Source organism: Xyrauchen texanus, chromosome 12, assembly GCF_025860055.1.
Source record: "Xyrauchen texanus isolate HMW12.3.18 chromosome 12, RBS_HiC_50CHRs, whole genome shotgun sequence".
In the NCBI taxonomy this organism is placed as follows: domain Eukaryota; kingdom Metazoa; phylum Chordata; class Actinopteri; order Cypriniformes; family Catostomidae; genus Xyrauchen; species Xyrauchen texanus.
The window spans coordinates 44,294,938-44,315,434 of record NC_068287.1 but is presented as its reverse complement, the minus strand read 5'-3'; the positions used below and the strand labels follow the sequence as shown (position 1 = coordinate 44,315,434).

Genomic DNA, 20,497 nt, shown 5'->3' with positions numbered 1-20,497 from the left:
AAGTATAGGAGGAAGGCTTGGGCCATCTGCTGGAATTGCAGGGAGCCGGATTATGATCGAGAGCAGTGCACAGTAATGGAGGTAGGGACCTTGATCCAGATCCCCGAAACCCCACAGACAACCCCCGAGCAAGCAATGACGTACCAAATACCCTTGAGTATTAAGGGAGGTACATACCCAAGCCATGGTGGATTCAGTTTGTAATCAAACTTCCATTCATCAATGCTTGGTTCAAATCGGGGCATTGGAGGCAAATAATCGGGTAAAGGAGAGGTGTGTGCACGGGGATATTCATGATTATTCTGTAGTGACCATCTTGGTAATATTCTGGGGACAAAGACAAAATATTGAGGTGGTGGTTAGTCCTCGCCTTACCCATCTGCTAATTTTGGGAATTAATTAGCTGCCTTTTCGATCATTATTGAAGGGGTTGTGTTTGGATGGGCCCTATGAGAAAGTAAACCGGTCTGAGATGTATGAAGTGCAGACTGAGGAGGCGTGGCCTGGGCCGTCTGCGGCTGCTCCACATCAGGCTGATGCTGGGGAAGGGGAGGTGTCATCCTTCCCCACCCTTAGAGAATTCCCAGTAGGGGATTTCCCACTAGAGCAGTGAAAGTGATTGATGGTCAATGTCTCCAGCCGGGCATCGCACTCACTTATCCATATTTTTCGGTTATAAAAGATTGGTTGTATAGACTGACACAGGACACTCAGACAAATGAAAATAAAACCTAGTTGTTGATACCAAAGAGCCGTCGGGAAAAATGAAGCCGTTTTATGGCCCGTTACTATTGGCCGGGCATTCACGGGGATGTTCACCGGTGGTGTGCAGCATGCTGTGAATGTCAGCTGCCGCAAAAGCGCTATTGCTCCCCCTTCCATTGATCAAGGTACCTTTCCAACAAATTGGCATGGACTTCGTAGATCCATTAGAACAGGCATGCAGGCATCGCTTTGCATTAGTCCTGGTGGATTACACAATGCGATATCTGGAAGCAGTGCCGCTGCGTAACATCTCAGCACGTAGGATTGCGGAGGCACTCTTTAAAATGATCTTCCGAGTGGGGTTTCCAAAAAGAAATCCTCACTGATCATGGCACGGATTTTATGTCACATTCACTACATGAGCTGTATGAATTATTGGGTATTAAATAGATTTGGACAAGCGTGTACCATCCACAAACAGACGGCTTGGTCGAACGATTTAATAAAACCTTAAAGAATATGATTCGTAAGTTTGTGCTCGAAGATACTTAGAACTAGGATAAGTGGCTCAAACCCCTGTTATTTGCAGTGTGAGAGTTCCCTCCAGCCTCCACAGGGTTTTCCCCATTTAAATTGTTATATGGGCATAAGCCCTGTGGCATGTTAGATGCTATGAAGGAAAATTGGGTGGAAGGACCTTCACAGAGCAAAAATAAAATGTAATCCATTCTTGACCTGGGAGCAAAACTTCACACATTGGGGTGACTATCACAGGTGAATTTGCAACAGGTACAAGAACGTCAGTCCTGGCTTTATGACAGGGGAGCTCGGCTACAGGAGTTTGTACATGGAGATAAATTACTTATATTACTGCCCACAATTCAAATTACTTGCGAAGTGGCAAGGTACCTTTGGGGTCACATGGTGAGTTGGGGAATTCTTATGAGGTATGAAGTCTTTTGAAGTCTTATGAAGATTAAGAGGTAGTGCGTACAGATGGGGCGGGGCACGTCAGAATTGCCATCTCAACATACTAAAATCATGGAGATACGTGGTACCTGTATCCTTGGCGACTGTAGATCCGGAGACGGCAGAGCTTGGACCGGAGGTGAATCTAAAAGCCAAATACTTCACCCCGGTCCCTTGTGGAGACCACCTCTCAGTGTCACAACGTACGGAGGTTGCCAGGTTGCAAAATCATTTCTCTGACATGTTCTCACCTCTCCCCGGCCACACTAATCTCATAAAACACCACATCGAGACAACCTCAGGGCTAGTGGTACGTAGTCGTCCATACCGCTAACCCGAACAAAAGAAACATGTAGTAGGGGAAGAGTTAAAGTCCATGCTCCATATGTGGTAACAGAAGAATCACACAGTGATTGGGCCAGCCCGGTGGTGCTGATTGTGTAGAGCAATGACTCGGTCCGGTTCTGTATGGATTATAGAAAAGTTAACGTTCAAGGGCGAGCCAGAACCCCACCTGTCCCCACTCCCTGCGGACTGTGCCATATAAGGGGGTGTCCCATATTTTTTAACTTTGAAGGTGGGAACCCAGGCATTGTGTGAGATACAGGGTGAAAACTAAGGGTTTTATTTACTGATAATCTTTTGTGTGTAAGGAATCAAATAAATGTTGTAGTACCTACAGTGTTCGTTTTATCACAACAATGTTGCAATATGTACAATAAGCCACATAATAATTAAATCAAATAGATTTTTAGTATCTAAGATATTTGTTTGATTATGTAGCAGCATAGCGTGGATAGAAGCTAAAACGCATGAGCGAGAGGGAGAGACACTCTGCTGCTGCTTTCCCTATGATTGGTCTGAATAAATCACTACTGCATGGTGCTGCCTGCTCTGTCTTGTCTGTCCATGCACTGTCAGTTTCCTCTTTGCTCTGCGTAAGAAAAGGGACATGTGACGTGAGAGCGTGAGAGCGTGAGAACAGTCAATTGCATGAGTCTCATGCTCATTGCGTGAGAGTTGGCAGCCCTGCATGACAAAATGAAAATTTCTCGCTCAATCTCAGTAAATATCCTGTTATTGGAAACTTTAACTCATGGATTGAATCCTGACTAACTAGGCTCCTAGTTGTCAGTATAAGCTTCAGACGGCATGCGCAAAAAGTGACTGAGAGGACCTTTAAGATAGTTTGCTCCTTAAACTCATCTGTAACCTGTCTTTCTGATTGTTGCCAATGGAATTGTGGAGAATGGAAAGCACGTGAGACTTGTTTGAGATGTCGCCAGCAAGTTGCTTCCCATCATGCCCTGACTCAGCATGGCTGACCTGCCATCACGAGAGTTTTATGGCGTACGTTAGCATGGCATCACAGCAAGTCGGACCACACTCAGACACATTTTTAACCAGCATACACCTTGCGGTGATCACCGGTGAATAAACTTCAGTAATAAACAGTATGACATCAGTTTATAGATAGTTTATAGATTGCACCAATTCTTTGGACATGTACCAGCACCATGTAAATACAGAATGGTGCATTAATATGGTAATTCAAAGTACTGTGGTATTACCATATAATACTATAAGATATCGGAGTGTTATTGCCCTTATGTGCGCTCTCTCCCTCACACAAACACAATTAATTTGGCCTCTGAATGGAAGCTTCCAGTACATACAGAAATACATTTTAAAAAAAAAATTAAAAGTACATACATACAGAGTTGCTATATACAGGAAAGTGCTAATTAAATTAAGTGAAAACAGATAATGACTTGAGGGACAGGACTCCCCAACTGCCTGGAGCGATGGCGTCACTGCCAGAGGCAGAGGAGTGTCCCCACGTGATGCCAGAAAAGCGGAGGGGCGTTCTGTCTGCTGGGGGTCAGAGGTTTGACTCCGGTCTGCCTGGGGAGGAGCGGCTGTCATCCGCTTGAGAGTGTGGAGGAGTGATTGGGGACCACGCAACAGAGCATCAGAGAACCAGTGAGTGAGCTTCTTCTCCTCTATCCCCTCTCTCTCTCTCGAGGTGCCGTCTCTTCCACCCAGCCCCGCCCTCCTCCACGCTACAGAGTGTTACACCGAGGCCTATACTCTGGAGCGGGATGGATTTTGAGGTGGAGGGTCCGTCATCTTCTGGGGCGGTGTGTCACAGCATCATCGGACTGAGCTTGTTGTCGTTGCAGGCAATGTCAGTGTTCTGCCATGGCCAGTGAAGAGCCCGGATCTCAATCCAATTGAGCACGTCTGGGACCTGTTGGATCGGAGGCTGAGGGCTAGGGCCATTCCCACCAGAAATGTCCAGGAACTTGCAAGTGCCTTGATGGAAGAGTGGGGTAACATCTCACAGCAAGAACTGGCATATCTGGTGCAGTCCATGAAGAGGAGATACACCTGACAGCCTTTTTTTCTGACACCTGATGCCTTTAAGTCTGAGGCACGATGCTATTTCGCCTGAATGCTGAGAACTGATGCTAAGGTTTGACAATGTCCTAAAAAGGCCACCATACACTGGTGGTACACCTACCACAGTTTGAGAACCACTGGGCTATACACTCACCTAGAACTTTATTAGGAACAGTATGGTCCTAAAAATAGTTCCCAATATGGTCTTCTGCTGTCGTAGCCCATTCGCCTCAAGGTTCGATGTGTTTGCATTCTTAGATGCTATTCTGCACACTACAAATGTACAGAGTGGTTATCTGAGTTACTGTAGCCTTTCTGTCAGCTCAAACCTGTCTGGCCATTCTCCTTTGACCTTTTTCATCAACAATGTGTTTCTGTCCACAGAACTGCCGCTGACTGTATGTTGTTTGTTTTTGGCACCATTCTGAGTAAACTCTAGAGACTATAGTGTCTGTTGTGCATGAAAATCCAAGGAGATCAGCAGTTATACCAGTCAAACCAGCCTGTCTGGCACCAACTGTGACATTCTCTGTTTTACTTTTAGTTTGTGTACTTTTATTTTGAAATTCCTGTTCAGTTCCTAGTCTTGTCACATCCTGTTTTCCCTCCATGTTTTGTATCTGGTTTTATTGGTTCATTGTTTGATTACTTTGATTCAGTTCTTGTTTGTCATTGGTTTCAGTTAATTATCTTGTTATCCTGTTTCAGAGTTCTGTTTGTTGATTGGCCTTGTTACCCTTGTCCTTGTGTATTTAAACCCTGCTGTTTCTCCATTCCCCTGTCGATCGTTGTTTGTGCATGTCATTATAGTCTGTGTGTTTAAATCCTGCCCGTACTCTCCGTTTATGGTTTTTCATGTTTATGTGGTGTTTTCCCCTCGTGGTTGTTTTGTTTGTTCCTGGTTTTGTTTTATTTTAGTTATCCTGTTCACTCCTTTGCTCATCTCATTAAAAGAACTGCACTTAGATCCTCACTCCTCGTCTGCCTCCTTCTGCCGAACGTAACAGAACGATCGACCAACAATGGATCTAGCGGTTCAACAAGCCAACTACCGTCTGCTCAGTTTGAAGCAAGAGGACCGACCTGTGGAAGACCACATCCGCGACTTCCTCGAGCTGGCGAATATCGTGGACTTCCCAGACTCCTCCCTTGTGGCTTTCTTCAGGGGCAATCTGAACGCCGCACTGAAGGAGCGGTTGCCGCACGCCGACGCGGGTGGACTCTCCGCGACTTCCTGGAGGCTGACCTTACGGGTGTGCGGCTCGCCGTTCACTGTGGGCGTTGCTGAGGAGGGCCCTACCTCTCCTCCCACCATGGAGACTCCCCAGTCGTCCATGGCTCTTCCTGTCACACCTGCCCCACCTGTCAGCGAGCCAACCCCACGCCTGTCGCCGTCAATGAGCCAGCACGGCCAACTCGTCCGCCCGAGGAGGAGGAGAAGAAGGTCTTCTGCCTCCCAGCCAACGCCTGCCCCGGTCTGCGAGCCAGAGCCCACGCCAGCCACGGTCAGAGCCTGAGCCCACGCCAGCCACGGTCAGCGAGCCTGAGCCCACGCCAACCACGAACATCGTTCCAGCGTTGTCAGCCTCATCCGCCTGGTGGAGGAGGAGAAAGGGAAGGGTCTCTGCTTTCCAGCCTCTGTCTACCGCAGCTCCATCCCCAGAACCCCCCGTGGCTCTGCCCTCAGCGCCCAGCGAACCCAAGCTCGTGCTTACCACGGTCAACCAGCCAATGCCTGCAGTCTCAAACGTCAGTGAGCCAGTGCCAACAGCCTCAGTCGTCAGTGAGCCAGTGCCTGTAGCCTCAGACGTCAGTGAGCCAGCGCCTGTAGCCTCGACCATCCCTGAGCCAGCGCCTGAAGCCTCGACTGTCCCTGAGCCAGCGCCTGTAGCCTCAGACATCAGTGAGCCAGCGCCTGTAGCCTCGACCGTCCCTGAGCCAGCGCCTGTAGCCTCAACCGTCCCTGAGCCAGCGCCTGTAGCCTCGACCGTCCCTGAGCCAGTGCCTGTAGCCTCGACCGTCCAAGAGCCTGCGCCAGTAGCTGTGACCGTCCAAGAGCCAGCGCCAGTAGCCATGACCGTCCCAGAGCTAGCGTCCCTCAAGCCTTCCAGGGCTCCTCCTCTCGAGCCTCCCAGGGCTCCTCCTCTCGAGCCTCCTAGGGCTCCGCCTCTCAAGTCTCTCGAGCCTTCCAGGGCTCCGCCTCTCAAGTCTCTCGAGCCTTCCAGGGCTCCGCCTCTCAAGCCTCTCGAGCCTCCCAGGGCTCCTCCTCCCGAGCCTTCCAGGGCTCCACCTCTCAAGTCCCTCGGGCCTCCCAGGGCTCCTCCTCCCGAGCCTCCTAGGGCTCCGCCTCTCAAGCCTCTCGAGCCTTCCAGGGCTCCGCCTCTCAAGCCTCTCGAGCCTTCCAGGGCTCCGCCTCTCAAGCCTCTCGAGCCTTCCAGGGCTCCGCCCCTCAAGCCTCTCGAGCCTCCCAGGGCTCCACCCCTCAAGTCACTCGAGTCTTCCAGGGCCCCACCGCTCGAGTCTCTCAAGCCTTCCAGGGCTCCGCCTCTCGAGTCTCTCGAGCCTTCCAGGGCTCCGCCTCTCGAGTCTCTCGAGCCTTCCAGGGCTCTGCCTCTCGAGTCTCTCGAGCCTTCCAGGGCTCCGCCTCCTGAGCCTTACAGAGCTCTGCCCCCCGAGCCTCCTCCGGCTCCGCCTCCAGAGCCTCCCGAGCCTCCTACGGCTCTTCTCCCCGAGCCGCCTTCGGCTCCGCCTCCTGAGCCTCCTACGGCTCCGCCTCCCGAGCCTCCTACGGCTCTGCTCCCAGAGACTCCAGAGCCTTCTAGGGCTCCGCCTCCAGAGCATCCTACGGCTCCGCCTCCAGAGCCTTCCTCGGCTCCGCCTCCTGGGCCTTCCTCGGCCCGGCCTCCGGGGCCTCCCTCGGCTCCACCTCCTGAGGCCCCAGAGCTCTCTGTGGTTCCGCCTCCCTTGGCTCCGCCTCCTGAGCCTCCAGAGCCTCCCTCAGCTTCGTCTCCAGAGCCCCTCTCAGCTCCGCCTCCGGGACCAGTCCCTGTCCTGAGGCCGCCTCCCAGGCCTCCTAGACCTGTCCCTGTCTTACGGCCGCCTCCCAGGCCTCCTGGACCTGTCCCTGTCCTATGGCCACCTCCCAGGCCTCCTGGACCTGTCCCTGCCCCTTGGACTGCCCTCTTGCCCTCTGTGCCCCCCGGACCTCCTGTCTGTTTACCCCTTGTGCCCCCTTTGACTGCCTGTTTGCCCCCTGTGACTTCCTGAACTGTCTGTTTGCCCCCCGTGCCACTTCTGTTCCCCTACACTCCGTGGACATGTTGCCTTTTTGTTTTTTGTTTTTTTGTTATTTTTCTTTATGGAGCGTCTGGAATCCGGCTCCTTAAAGGGAGCTCCTGTGACATTCTCTGTTTTACTTTTAGTTTGTGTACTTTTATTTTGAAATTCCTGTTCAGTTCCTAGTCTTGTCACATCCTGTTTTCCCTCCATGTTTTGTATCTGGTTTTTATTGGTTCATTGTTTGATTACTTTGATTCAGTTCTTGTTTGTCATTGGTTTCAGTTAATTATCTTGTTATCCTGTTTCAGAGTTCTGTTTGTTGATTGGCCTTGTTACCCTTGTCCTTGTGTATTTAAACCCTGCTGTTTCTCCATTCCCCTGTCGATCGTTGTTTGTGCATGTCATTATAGTCTGTGTGTTTAAATCCTGCCCGTACTCTCCGTTTATGGTTTTTCATGTTTATGTGGTGTTTTCCCCTCGTGGTTGTTTTGTTTGTTCCTGGTTTTGTTTTATTTTAGTTATCCTGTTCACTCCTTTGCTCATCTCATTAAAAGAACTGCACTTACAGTAGATCCTCACTCCTCATCTGCCTCCTTCTGCAGAACGTAACACAAACAATCATGCCACCAATTTTCCCTATTGTGATGGTTGATGTGAACATTAACTGAAGCTCCTGACCCATATTTGCATGATTTTATGCAGTGCATTGCTGCCACATGATTGGTTGATTAGATAATCAAATGAATAAGTAGGTGTACAGGTGTTCCTAATAAAGTTCTAGGTGAGTGTATATTAAACATCCACACAACCACTGCTGTTACTAATTTGTTAGTAGACATTGCTTTGATCAAAGAGGTTTACTTTGTCATACAGTTGTAGACTTATAAAGGCATTATACTCCTGCATAAAGGTGAAGAAATAAAAACAAATCTGGGACAAGCTGATTTGTTTCGTTTTGATGCGTTGTGGCAACGTAACTGATTAGGTTGTGAAATCCCTGGCTTTGTCGCCACAACGTAACTTTGGCATGGTGCCAGTCCATCATGACAACATTGCAGCAACGTCGAGGATCAATAGTGTTGTGTTGGTAACCAGTTGGTAATTTTTGCTTGAAATTATTATTCTATGTTGAGACATGCAGTAGTGTAACCTAATTGATGTCCTCATTTACCCAACATTAACTGAAACAGTTGGACAGATGGATGGACAGATATATAGATAGACAGATAGGTGGACGGACTGACAGAATTTGACGGAAAATGCACCCTGTGCACAATAGCGTGTTGTGGCGCCCCCCACGGAACATATGGACAGTGTACTAAATGCCTTACTACCATACTGCTCTTACTGTTTCTGTCATATCTGTGTTTGGCAAAAACAGTGAGAGAAGTATGGATAGTATGCCATTGTAATGCTTTGGTGCTGTTTTTGCAATAAAATAAAATAATTACAAATAAATAAAAACATATATTCTCAAAGGGAAGCATGCCCCCAGACCCCCTTTCAACATCATGGTGTACTTGTGGGCCCCAGGCTCCCCAGTAATTTCTTTCTTTCCATTCTTTTATTTATTTGTTTTGTTTTTTGAACATCGTAGACCACTTGGTTTGGTTTTCGAGCCCTTATGTTAAGTTTATTTGGGGGGTAGTGGCTCCATGTCTGAGACGGTCAATCCACGCATCTTATCCAATCTTCCAATACCAATTTATGATGCCTACTTAAGAAGTCATAACTTAGTAGTGTTTTTTCCGAAAAATAAACACTACCATTTTATTTTTGTGTAAAGACGAATACATACATTTTTAGCACATGACTGTGGGGTGACTGGAGGGTCTCGCCTAGGGTGCTGACAAACCTGACTCAGTTACACCAGTTCTGTCTGGAGGAATGGGACAAAAATCCAGCAACTTATTGTGAGAAGCTTGTGGAAGGATCCCCAAACAAATCAGAACCAGTATGACTGACAGCGTAAATACTGGAGTTCAGGCATATATGTATGAATATATACATGTATATCTGGTCTCTGTGAATACAATCAGAGACAATGCTAACTTTAGCTGCATTAGCCGTGGAATTAGCTAACAAGCACATTCAGAAAGACGATTTGCAAACATTCACAAAATATGAAGTCGCGATACTTACATCTTCAGGATATAAAGCTGGAAGACGAACAGTTGGTACTGATGACATTTTGATATGTTTTGGGGCACATTTCCTTCAAAAACTAAACTTGTCCACAGCGTCTTCAGTGGCTCTGATGCCGGGAGTACATGAAGACTTTTACAGCAACAGCAGACACTTATGAGACATTATTCTTCTCACTGTATCTGCTCCAGCACAGACTGTGTGTGGATCACTCGGGGGAGGAGCTATGATAATAGGGTGGAGTCGTGGGCGTGGCCTGCTCTAACATGACGTCACATTAGAGCAGAAACGAAAGCTGTTTTTGATGAATAGAAATATAAGAAAGAGGATTGGGTGGACTTTTAACATTGTAGGGTAGTTGTGTACACACACTGCGGACTCACATGTAAATAAAGAACTTCACAGAACTACATTTAGCAGATGTTTTTATCCAAAGTGACTTACAAATGAGGATTTCACAGAACTACTTCAGTCTGTCTGATATCAGCATGCAGAGTTGACACACAGATGAGAAACACACACATCTAAAGTTCAGTTAATGCAACAAAATAACTGAATTCTGTCCTGAACATCATGTTAGGGCTTAAGCATAATTAAGAAAAACGGTGCACCAGTTAATAACACATTTTTGTGCTTCATTCTCATGCAGTAATACATAACAACAAGACATAATGCATGACAGCTTATCCTAATGCCTCAGGGGCCAGTTCATTGTTTAATTACATTTATAGATAATAATTAATTCAGATAAAACAAGTATTTTCTGTACTTTAAGTGTGCATTTGATATATATTACACTGCCACCTGAATATCTCCATTAACATCTCATGATGACGTTCTCATCACTGCTCAAGGAAGGATTTCTTGAGGATAGAAACCCAAAGGGGAACTCCTGAAAACCTCCTCAAGAAGGCCTAGAGACACATATGCACCTGTCAGTAGAACGACAAATTACTTTAGGAGTTTTTGTATGACAAGGCTCATGGCAGAGCGTTTTATGCCACTAGAAATGACATTCTCTCTAAACAGTGATTGCACAGGCAAACATGCTCCCTTTGAAGGATGTTTTATTTCTGTTTTAATTGATTACCTGGGCACTGTTCCATATCAAGGAAGTAGACTAATGACTCCAGATAGCCCAAATAAAACAGAAGATGCCTTGAGTAAAAAAGAGATAACCGCTTTAATTAAAGTACTTTATTAGAGGCAGACAAAGAACACCCTTAAATCTGTCATATCTTGTAACTGAACTCGTAATTTTAATGGTATTTTTGTAGGTTTTTACAGACAAGCAGTCTGCATTTTACACTAGTTACACTCACTGAGCATCATACTCTTATCAGTGGAGGTAATTGAATAACCTAGGTGTGTAACCACAGTGATTTCCCCTCCTATGATAGCCAAAGTGATGTTACTTCAACCTGCAGTGGGACCGAAGCCCATCTGTAGAACAGAGTCCAGAGTTTGGAAGGAGTTCATAGGTCATAAGCAGCCCAGTAGCCAATGAGGATGGAGAACATGCTTGTAAAATCTGATAAGAGCAGAAGGGCTCAAATGATGATGGTTTTTATGCTTGTGTCAACATGGTCAAAAAACTGATTTGCTGCTACAGTACATTTGAAAGAGCCAGAGAAGAAGTGTGTGTTGGACATTAGATGTGTCAACAACGAGTCCTTTACATTGATGCATTTGGTAGATGCTTTTATCCGAAGCAGCTTACAGTGAATTCTGAGTTTAGGCCTATATTTTATCCTGCCTTTTTGGGTTCCCCTGGAATCACATGACCTTCAGTGAAAAGACCACTACTAATTAAGATTTACTTGACGTTTTATACGTTTTTGCACACAGTTTTTCTAAGTACATTTTTAATGTATAAAATTAACTCTCCTATTGTGTTCGGGGCATTTTTGACCCAGGAGAGGTATATCATATTTGTTTTAAATACCAAATAGTTTTTAGAACAGGAACCAAACTGAGGGACTTTGTCAAAATACACATAATATTTATGTATATATATATATATTTATTTTTTTTTATAAAATTGTACAATTATTTATCATTATAAAGCTGCTTTTTGTATTGTCTGATCAATGCTTAACTCTTCTGCCACAGGAATTTAAAGCATTTTAATTATCTGAATATTTTTTATTATATATATATATATTTAAAGATAACTATGTATAATTATTTCATCATTATATATTGAATTATTGTTATATGAGGGGCTTTCTCAGCAAATATTTGTATGTGCGATTAATTGCAATTAATTAATCGGGACACCATGTAATTAATTAGATTACAAATTTTAATCGATTGACAGCCCTAATATATATATATAAATTATGACAGTCAAACAACAAACAGGAGCTAATGAGTGAATGGAAAACAGGTGAGAACAATCAGGAACAGATGTCAGGGATGAGGGCAGTGCATACTGGGAAATGTAGTCCTGGAAAACACTTCAAAATAAGAGTCCTAGGAAACATGAGAGGGACTGACCGTGACAATTAAACGTTCAGTGTATAAAGGTATATTATCACATTTATTTTTAAATACTTAACAATACTTCAGTTTTGTTCAAGGTGATTAAATCAAAAGTTTGTCAATAATTGTCCAATAAGTGAAAGAATAGTATTTGGGGTAAAACGTCTCCCTGTTGCGGGGGCTTAAGACCCGAAGTGTGAACAAAATAATTTTTATATTAATTTTAATCAAACCCACCTTCCGTTGTTATTTATTTTCACATAAATGATATTGCTCCATGAATATTTAATTAGAATAAATAAATAAAAAATAAATTTTTATATTTTAACCAGAAAAAGTACATTTTCATCACATGGTGCCTTTAGCCCCATTATACCCTATGACTGAAGATATGTATAGGCTTTGCCTTAAATTATCTACTTTATATCATATGTGTAGTCAGCAGCATAACAGAGCCATAATGAATCTGCTGTCTATATGTCCCTTTTCAAAGTCTCAAGCTTAGTGGGAAGGTCCAAGAAGCTTTACTCCTTTTCCTGTGTATGTATCTATGTATCCCTTTTTCCTCCCCTGATCATACTGCACATATTTTAATGTATTGTATGTTTCCCTGTAAGTCAGATGCCTTTGTCTTTAATTTTTCACAAGCAAAGCATGCATAATGATCTAAGAACATAATAGAAGGGCCCTTTGACTTATGGTACAGTAAGTGACAGCTCTTCTACTAACTCAGTTCTCCAAGTCAAGCGTTGACTGATTAGAAACCACAATTATACCAAAACATGTCAAAAGTAACTTCCTTTTCCTCCCTAACTGTCAAACTGTCCCAAGTTTTCTGCTTCTTTCACATCGCCTGAGGAGCTGCCTTTCATAATGTCAAATTAGGCAGGCATTAAAATGAGTGAGAAAGTCATCTTGCACTTAGACAAATCCTCATGTATCTGACAGGTTGTCAAAGAAAGAATAGTGGTCTAATTGTCTAAAAAACAGTCTCAAAAATGGACACTACTAAATCAGCAGACTCTGACTGACAGTGTCATTATGCTGTAAAATGTCCTCTGCCTCACGAGTGTTTCTGCGACTTTTCTTACTACAGTATGTTCCTGCCCTATTAACTGCCACTTATGCAATTTGTGCAATTTTGCGTGAGTCACTATGATAAGAAAGCGTCTACTAGGACGATGGATGTCACTTTGCTTTTATAATCTCAGATCCACACAGTACACATAGAGAGACCATGACGTTTTTGAATATATGTTTTCAAGGACTGTGATCATAATAGAGGACAGGAGCTGATCTGAAGGCAAAGGTTTGCTCCACATTACACAAATTTCACCTGGTCTAAGACTAAATTACTCCATTAAAGTTTAAGGCAAGTCTAAAAACCACCTAGCATAGTTAACATTGATGGAAGGCCAAATTATCTTATAATGTTCCCATCATTACTCATCATACTGCATTTTTTCTAGTAAGAATTCCAGGTACAGCTTTCTAATTGAATTTTTACTAGGAAAATTTCCAAATGCAGAGCACAATATTTGAATGTATACTTCTTTTATTAAAATTATCGCAAGTAAATATCCAATTACAGAGCTCTCTATTTGCATTTTACCAGTAAAACTCCAATTAATGAGATCTAGAATTGATTTTTTTACTTGTAAGAATTGTAATTACAGTGCTCTCTAATTCTGTTTTTACTAGAAAAAATGCAATTGCACAACTCTACAACTGAATTACAGTTCTGCAATTGCATTTTTAAAAGACAACAGGTCTTTCAAGAACTCTGTAATTCTAATTATTACTAGTAATAATTGAACGAGAGCGCTCTGTAATTGCTTTTATTTAATAGTGAGAATTGAAATGAAGAGCTCCTTAATAGGAAATTTTACTAGTAAAAAAATGCCATTACAGAGCTCTGTAATTCAATTGCAAAGTTCTGTAATTCAATTGTAGAGCTCTGTAATTCAATTGTAGAGCTCTGTAATTAAATTGTAGAGCTCTGTAATTCAATTGTAGAGCTCTGTAATTCAATTGCAGAGTTCTGTAATTCAATTGCAGAGCACTGTAATTCAATTGTAGAGTTCTGTAATTCAGTTGTAGAGCACTGTAATTCAATTGTAGAGTTCTGTAATTCAATTGCAGAGCTCTGTAATTCAATTGAGAGTTCTGTTATTCAAATGTAGAGCTCTGTAATTCAATTGCAGAGCACTGTAATTCAATTGTAGAGCTCTGTAATTCAATTGTAGAGTTCTGTAATTCAATTGAGAGTTCTGTAATTCAATTGTAGAGCTCTGTAATTCAAATGCAGAGTTCTGTAATTCAATTGCAGAGCACTGTAATTCAATTGTAGAGCTCTGTAATTCAATTGTAGAGCTCTGTAATTCAATTGTAGAGTTCTGTAATTCAATTGCAGAGCACTGTAATTCAATTGTAGAGTTCTGTAATTCAATTGCAGAGCTCTGTAATTCAATTGAGAGTTCTGTTATTCAAATGTAGAGCTCTGTAATTCAATTGTAGAGTTCTGTAATTCAATTGTAGAGTTCTGTAATTCAATTGAGAGTTCTGTAATTCAGTTGTAGAGCTCTGTAATTCAAATGCAGAGTTCTGTAATTCAATTGTAGAGTTCTGTAATTCAATTGAGAGTTCTGTAATTCAATTGTAGAGCTCTGTAATTCAAATGCAGAGTTCTGTAATTCAATTGCAGAGCACTGTAATTCAATTGTAGAGCTCTGTAATTCAATTGTAGAGCTCTGTAATTCAATTGCAGAGCACTGTAATTCAATTGTAGAGCTCTGTAATTCAATTGTAGAGCTCTGTAATTCAATTGCAGAGCACTGTAATTCAGTTGTAGAGCTCTGTAATTCAATTGTAGAGTTCTGTAATTCAATTGTAGAGCTCTGTAATTCAATTGTAGAGTTCTGTAATTCAATTGTAGAGCACTGTAATTCAGTTGTAGAGCTCTGTAATTCAATTGTAGAGTTCTGTAATTCAGTTGTAGAGCTCTGTAATTCAATTGTAGAGTTCTGTAATTCAATTGTAGAGTTCTGTAATTCAATTGCAAAGTTCTGTAATACAATTGCAGAGTTCTGTAATTCAATTGCAGAGCTCTGTAATTCAATTGCAGAGCACTGTAATTCAATTGTAGAGTTCTGTAATTCAATTGTAGAGTTCTGTAATTCAGTTGCAGAACACAATAAGCATATGCATTAAAAAAAATGTTTTTACAAAAGCGTGTTTTTCTGTGGAAGACAGTTTTATGGTCTGTCACATGCACCTGTTACATGCATCATAATTTATTTAAAATCATTACATTTACAACAAAGATCTTATGAAATAGGGAAAACATGACTAGAAAATGACTTTTCTGGTATCAAAGTGACGTTTGACTCTCAGAGAGTGTCCAAATACTTTTTGTATTTATTTACAAACCTAATAATCTTTTTTTGACAATTGTGTTGCTTGAAAAGTGTGCTATCTCTTTAAAACATAAGCCACTTGGTGTAAAATTATATCTAATGCAATGCCATGCATTTTGGGTGAATTACGCGTCCAAATACGATTTGGGACCACTCTATCAATGTAGCAAAATATAAAGGTGTATGCGCAACATGTGACGTATGAAAGGCTCTGCACTGCTCCTGTTGCGCGCGGATGATTGGTCAAACCATCACACCGCGAGCGCGTGGAGTGCTGCAGCTCTCCAACAGAACAGAACAGAACTGGACAATTAAGCCCTATTATGTATTTGATAATTAAGCCACTAAAATGTATGTGCATATATATTGCGTGCATTGCTTTGAAAGAAATATCGGAGTTTAAATGTTTATCTAAATGTAGATGTTTTAAACACATACAAAAACCAAGTTTTCTCCATGGAAATTAATGTGCGCACCAAAGATAACGCCTCACTAGTGCACTCATTAAAACTGGAATCGGAGATGAAGGTGATGTGTTGGCTCCTGACTTTGGATTTAAGGCGAAGATACATCGAACGCAATCTATCTTGATTTAGTGTCCATCACTGAAACTGAGGAGAGTTTGATCAGTGGACGCGCTCCTGGCTGCATTTGAGGTAGGGGTTGTGCACGAACAGCAAATCAGTTTTTATATTTTGAATAGCTTAATTCGTTAAAGGTGGCTTTTAATGATAATTGCATGATGTAAAATCTTTAATTGAAACCCTTAAAATGCAGGTTTCTGAAAATGAAGTCCCCTCTTTGACTGTAAAAGTGTATTGTCAAATAACCTAAACAATATTGTTCTTGTGGTAACATCTAAACTAACCATAAGTAATGATATAACTGAACATGACTTAATCAACTTAACTCTATAGGTTACACCAAAAAGGTATTGGTGGTAAGCACCCGTTACAGTGTATGCATTCATTTTTCTAATGCATAAGAAACATCACATTTTATTGCATTTGGTGGTAGAAAATGAGCATTTTTGCTAGTTTAAAAAGTGTCCATTGTGCTCACAGGATGCACACAAGGGCTCATGCTTATTAGATCAAATGTCCGTACTTTATTTAGCTGGCGGTCATTTGAGCAATGGAAATAAACGATGGAAAATTGAATCGAATGGCTCGCGACATTTGTCACGGACACTCGCTTATTGAGAGCTTGTGGCACCGAGTGAAGTTAAATATTCACCGGTACTGTGAAACCACAGACAGTTTATAAGAATAGTGTCCACTGGGCTGATTGTACCCATAACAGTGACATCGTTACCCTTTGTTTCCTGTTATGGGTGAGCGCATTTTTGAGGTAGTGCTTTTATTTGTGCAACACACTGTTGCTCTGATCTCTGTGCACGCCTCATATTCATTGAGAGTGCCACTTATGTCAAGGTCATTCAAGATTATACGCGCAGTTTCCCTTTACACTTGTTTAAACAAGTACTATAATATTTAACCACAAGAAACTGTTCACATGCTTCATGCAATATTAATATATATTTTTTCTTATTACGGAATATATCATCATAACATACACAATTTAAGGTTTATGTAGGGTTCCTAATCCGTACAGGCCAATTTTGAACTTTAATAATTTAACAGAATCATACATTTTTTAACAGCCTAATGACATAGAAAAACATATTATCCTCAAGATCTTTAGAAACCGTGCATGAACGAATGCTTTAAAGGAATATTCTGAAAGTTAAGCTCACTTGACAGCATTTCACCAAAATGTTCATTTCAACAATATTTTTTGACATGTTCCTCCTTTATTCAACAAAAAAGCACAAATTGCGGTAACATTAAGGCACTGAACACTGGGAGTGAATGGGCAATGTTCATAAACATTAAAATCCATACTGTTTCAAAAGTAGAACATCCATCCATCCATCCATCCATCCATCCATCCATCCATCCTTCATCCATCCATCCATCCTTCCATCCATCCATCCTTCCATCCATCCGGGGCGGTTGTGGCTCACGTCGTAGATCGGGTTGTCCACTAATCACAAGGATGGAGGTTCGATTCACGGCCCACACGACTCCACATGCCGAAGTGTCATTGGGGCGACTTGCCATTGTGAACTGTGCCAAGACATTGAACCCCAAGTTGCTCCCAATGGCGGGCTAGCGCCTTGCATGGTGCTTTGGTAACCTCTAAGGTTAAAAAAAGGCTATACAAGTGCAGACCATTTACCATATATATATTTCCTACAGATTATGACATGATATATATATATATATATATATATATATATATATATATATATATATATATATATATATATATATATGTCATAATCAACATTACAACACAAATGTTGTCAGTTGATCCTAACTGCATTGAACCCGGAATATTCTTTTAAAGAATCCAGAAGCCAAGTGCATTTAAATGTATTTTTGCTGTAACATTAAGAACTGTTTAAAGGGACAGTTCACCCTCATGCCATCCCAGATATGTGTGGCTTTCTGTCTTCTGCAGAACACAAATAAAGATTTTTAAAAGAATATTTCAGCTCTGTAGGTTCATACAATACAAGTCAACATGGTCCAAAAGTCAGCATAAAAGTAATCCTCAAGACTTCAGTGGTATAATACATGTCTTCAGAACTGATATGATAAGTGTGGGTGAGAAACAGATCAATATTAAAGTCTACTTTCTTAAACTTCTACTCCTTTTCTTAAAAGACCGTCTATTATGTTCTTTGTCAGAAGACTTTTATATGTTCTTAGATCATTATGCATGCTTCAGCTTGTGAAAAATTAAAGACAAATGCATCTGACTTACAGGGAAACATACAATACATTAAAATATGTGCAGTATGATCAGGGGAGGAAAAAGGGATACATATAGACACAGGAAAAGGAGTAAAGCTTCCTGGACCTTCCCACTTAGCTTGAGACTTTGAAAAGGGACATATAGACAGCAATCTACTTTCAAACAGCCCTCCAATGCAAGTTCTTCTTCAGTTTTTTGGGGGGGTGATATGCATTCTTTGTGCATATTGCCACCTACTGGGAAGAGGGCTTAAAAAAGGGAGCCACAAAGAAAATAATAATCCAGTAGCCCAGTAGGTGGCGATATACACAAAGAATGTGAATCGCCAAAAAAACTCTTGTGAATGCGCATAGAAGGACTGTTTAAAAATAGATTTATAGTAAAAAAGGACTTAAATTTGGATCTGTTTCTCACCTACACCTATCATATCAGTTCTGAAGACATGGATTATACCACTGACGTCTTGTGGATTACTTTCATGCTGCCTTTATGTGCTTTTTTGAGCTTCAACGTTTTGGGCCCTGTTGACTTGAATTGTATGGACCTACAGAGTTGAAAAAATCTTCTAAATACCTTCATTTGTGTTCAGCAGAAGGAAAAGTCGTACTCATCTGAGATGGCATGAGGGTGAGTAAATGATGAGAGAATTTTCATTTTTGGGCAAACTATCCCTTTAAGTAGAAAAATGGTTCTTGGCAAGAATAGAGTTCTTTGTTGAACCCGCGGAGCTGCATTGAGTAGCCTTTATTGTTAATAATTTAAAGGGACCACTTAAGTCTGTGTCCTATGCTTTGGAAATATTAGCTATTCTGGATTCTCCCTTGAATCATGCCAAATGTATTTAGTCCATACTTTCAGAATATTTTCAGTTAATTTAGTCATGCTAATGACACCTGATTAAATCCATTAGTTGTGCATAATATGCAAGTTTCAGTTCACATTTAAATTACAATGAAACTGCAGGTAACCCTTTGTTTTTGCATTTCTCATTCTGTTGCTTCTAGCTCCTTGGTTACTCATAGATCAGAAGTTACAGCCAAAACATCGATGATGGCAACCCAGGTGTCCACGTTGAACATGTCAACCTCAGACTACTTCAACCAATCCAACGAAACAACCAATATGTCGCTTAGCTTTAAAGAAAACTTGTCTGATGGAGACAGCACAAAAGTTATAGCTGTCATATACCTTGTCGTATTTGTTCTCGGTTTGACGGGGAACTCTCTGGCCATTTTTGTGGTTCTGCGCTGCACCAAAATGAAGACCGTCACAAATATGTACATCTTAAACTTGGCCATAGCCGATGAGTTGTACATTCTGGGACTCCCATTTCTCACCACCCACAATGTGCTCTCCTACTGGCCTTTCGGCAACTTCCTGTGCCGTATTCTGATGTGGGCAGACTCCATCAGTCAATTTACCAGCACATTCTGTCTGACAGTAATGAGCATTGATCGCTACTTGGCTGTCGTGCATCCTATCCGCAGTGCAAGGTGGCGGCGACCCAGAGTTGCCACGGTAATAAATAGCATGGAATGGGCACTATCCTTTGTGCTGACACTACCAGTCATCATTTACTCTGACGTTCAGCCTGATCTGAACACCTGCAACATGAGCTGGCCCGAGCCACGTGATGTGTGGTCTACTGCCTTCATCCTCTACACTGCTATACTAGGGTTCTTCTGTCCCTTGCTGGTCATCTGCATTTGTTACCTGCTCATTGTAATCAAGGTGAAGTCTGCCGGTGCACGGGCTGGACTCACCAACCGGCGCAAGTCTGAGAAGAAGGTGACAAGAATGGTGGTGATTATTGTAGTGGTGTTTGTCCTGTGCTGGATGCCATTCTTCATCCTCAACATCTTAAACCTAATAGACACCCTCCCGGAGAACAGCATAGTTACCGGTGTGTACTTTGTCGCTGTCATCCTGACCTACGTCAACAGCTGCGCCAATCCACTCCTCTATGGATTTCTGTCGGATAACTTCAAGCAGAGCTTCCAGAAAGTGTTCTGCATCCACAGGGTCAACGGGATCAGCGACGGGCACCCTGTTCGTCCACACCTCTGCAGAACCCAACAGAATGACCCCTTCTTATCTCCAAGGAGCATTGATTTCAACGACCATGTCCAGAGTTATCAGGTAAAGTCCTGGTGATGTATTAGATTCATTTTGTAAACTCATCTTTGACATATTAGATTCATTACATGCACTGAGGCACATTTGAGGTGAAATGTGCACTGTGTAGCTAAAGACGAGATAAACTTTGTTTGAAA

General features: G+C 42.3%; 1 protein-coding gene across 4 annotated transcripts in view; it reads left to right on the top strand.

Moving 5' to 3' along the window:
- The first annotated feature begins 15,664 nt into the window (after positions 1-15,664).
- LOC127653202 (somatostatin receptor type 5-like) overlaps positions 15,665-20,497 on the top strand; it is a 40,621-nt gene continuing 35,788 nt past the window's right edge. For all 4 annotated transcript variants that reach the window (XM_052139799.1, XM_052139798.1, XM_052139800.1 and 1 more), the window contains exons 1-2: positions 15,665-16,057; positions 19,229-20,363. In XM_052139799.1, the coding sequence (XP_051995759.1) occupies positions 19,272-20,363 (1,092 nt within the window). In that variant the 5' untranslated portion in view covers positions 15,665-16,057; positions 19,229-19,271. The remainder of the gene's footprint in view (positions 16,058-19,228; positions 20,364-20,497) is intronic.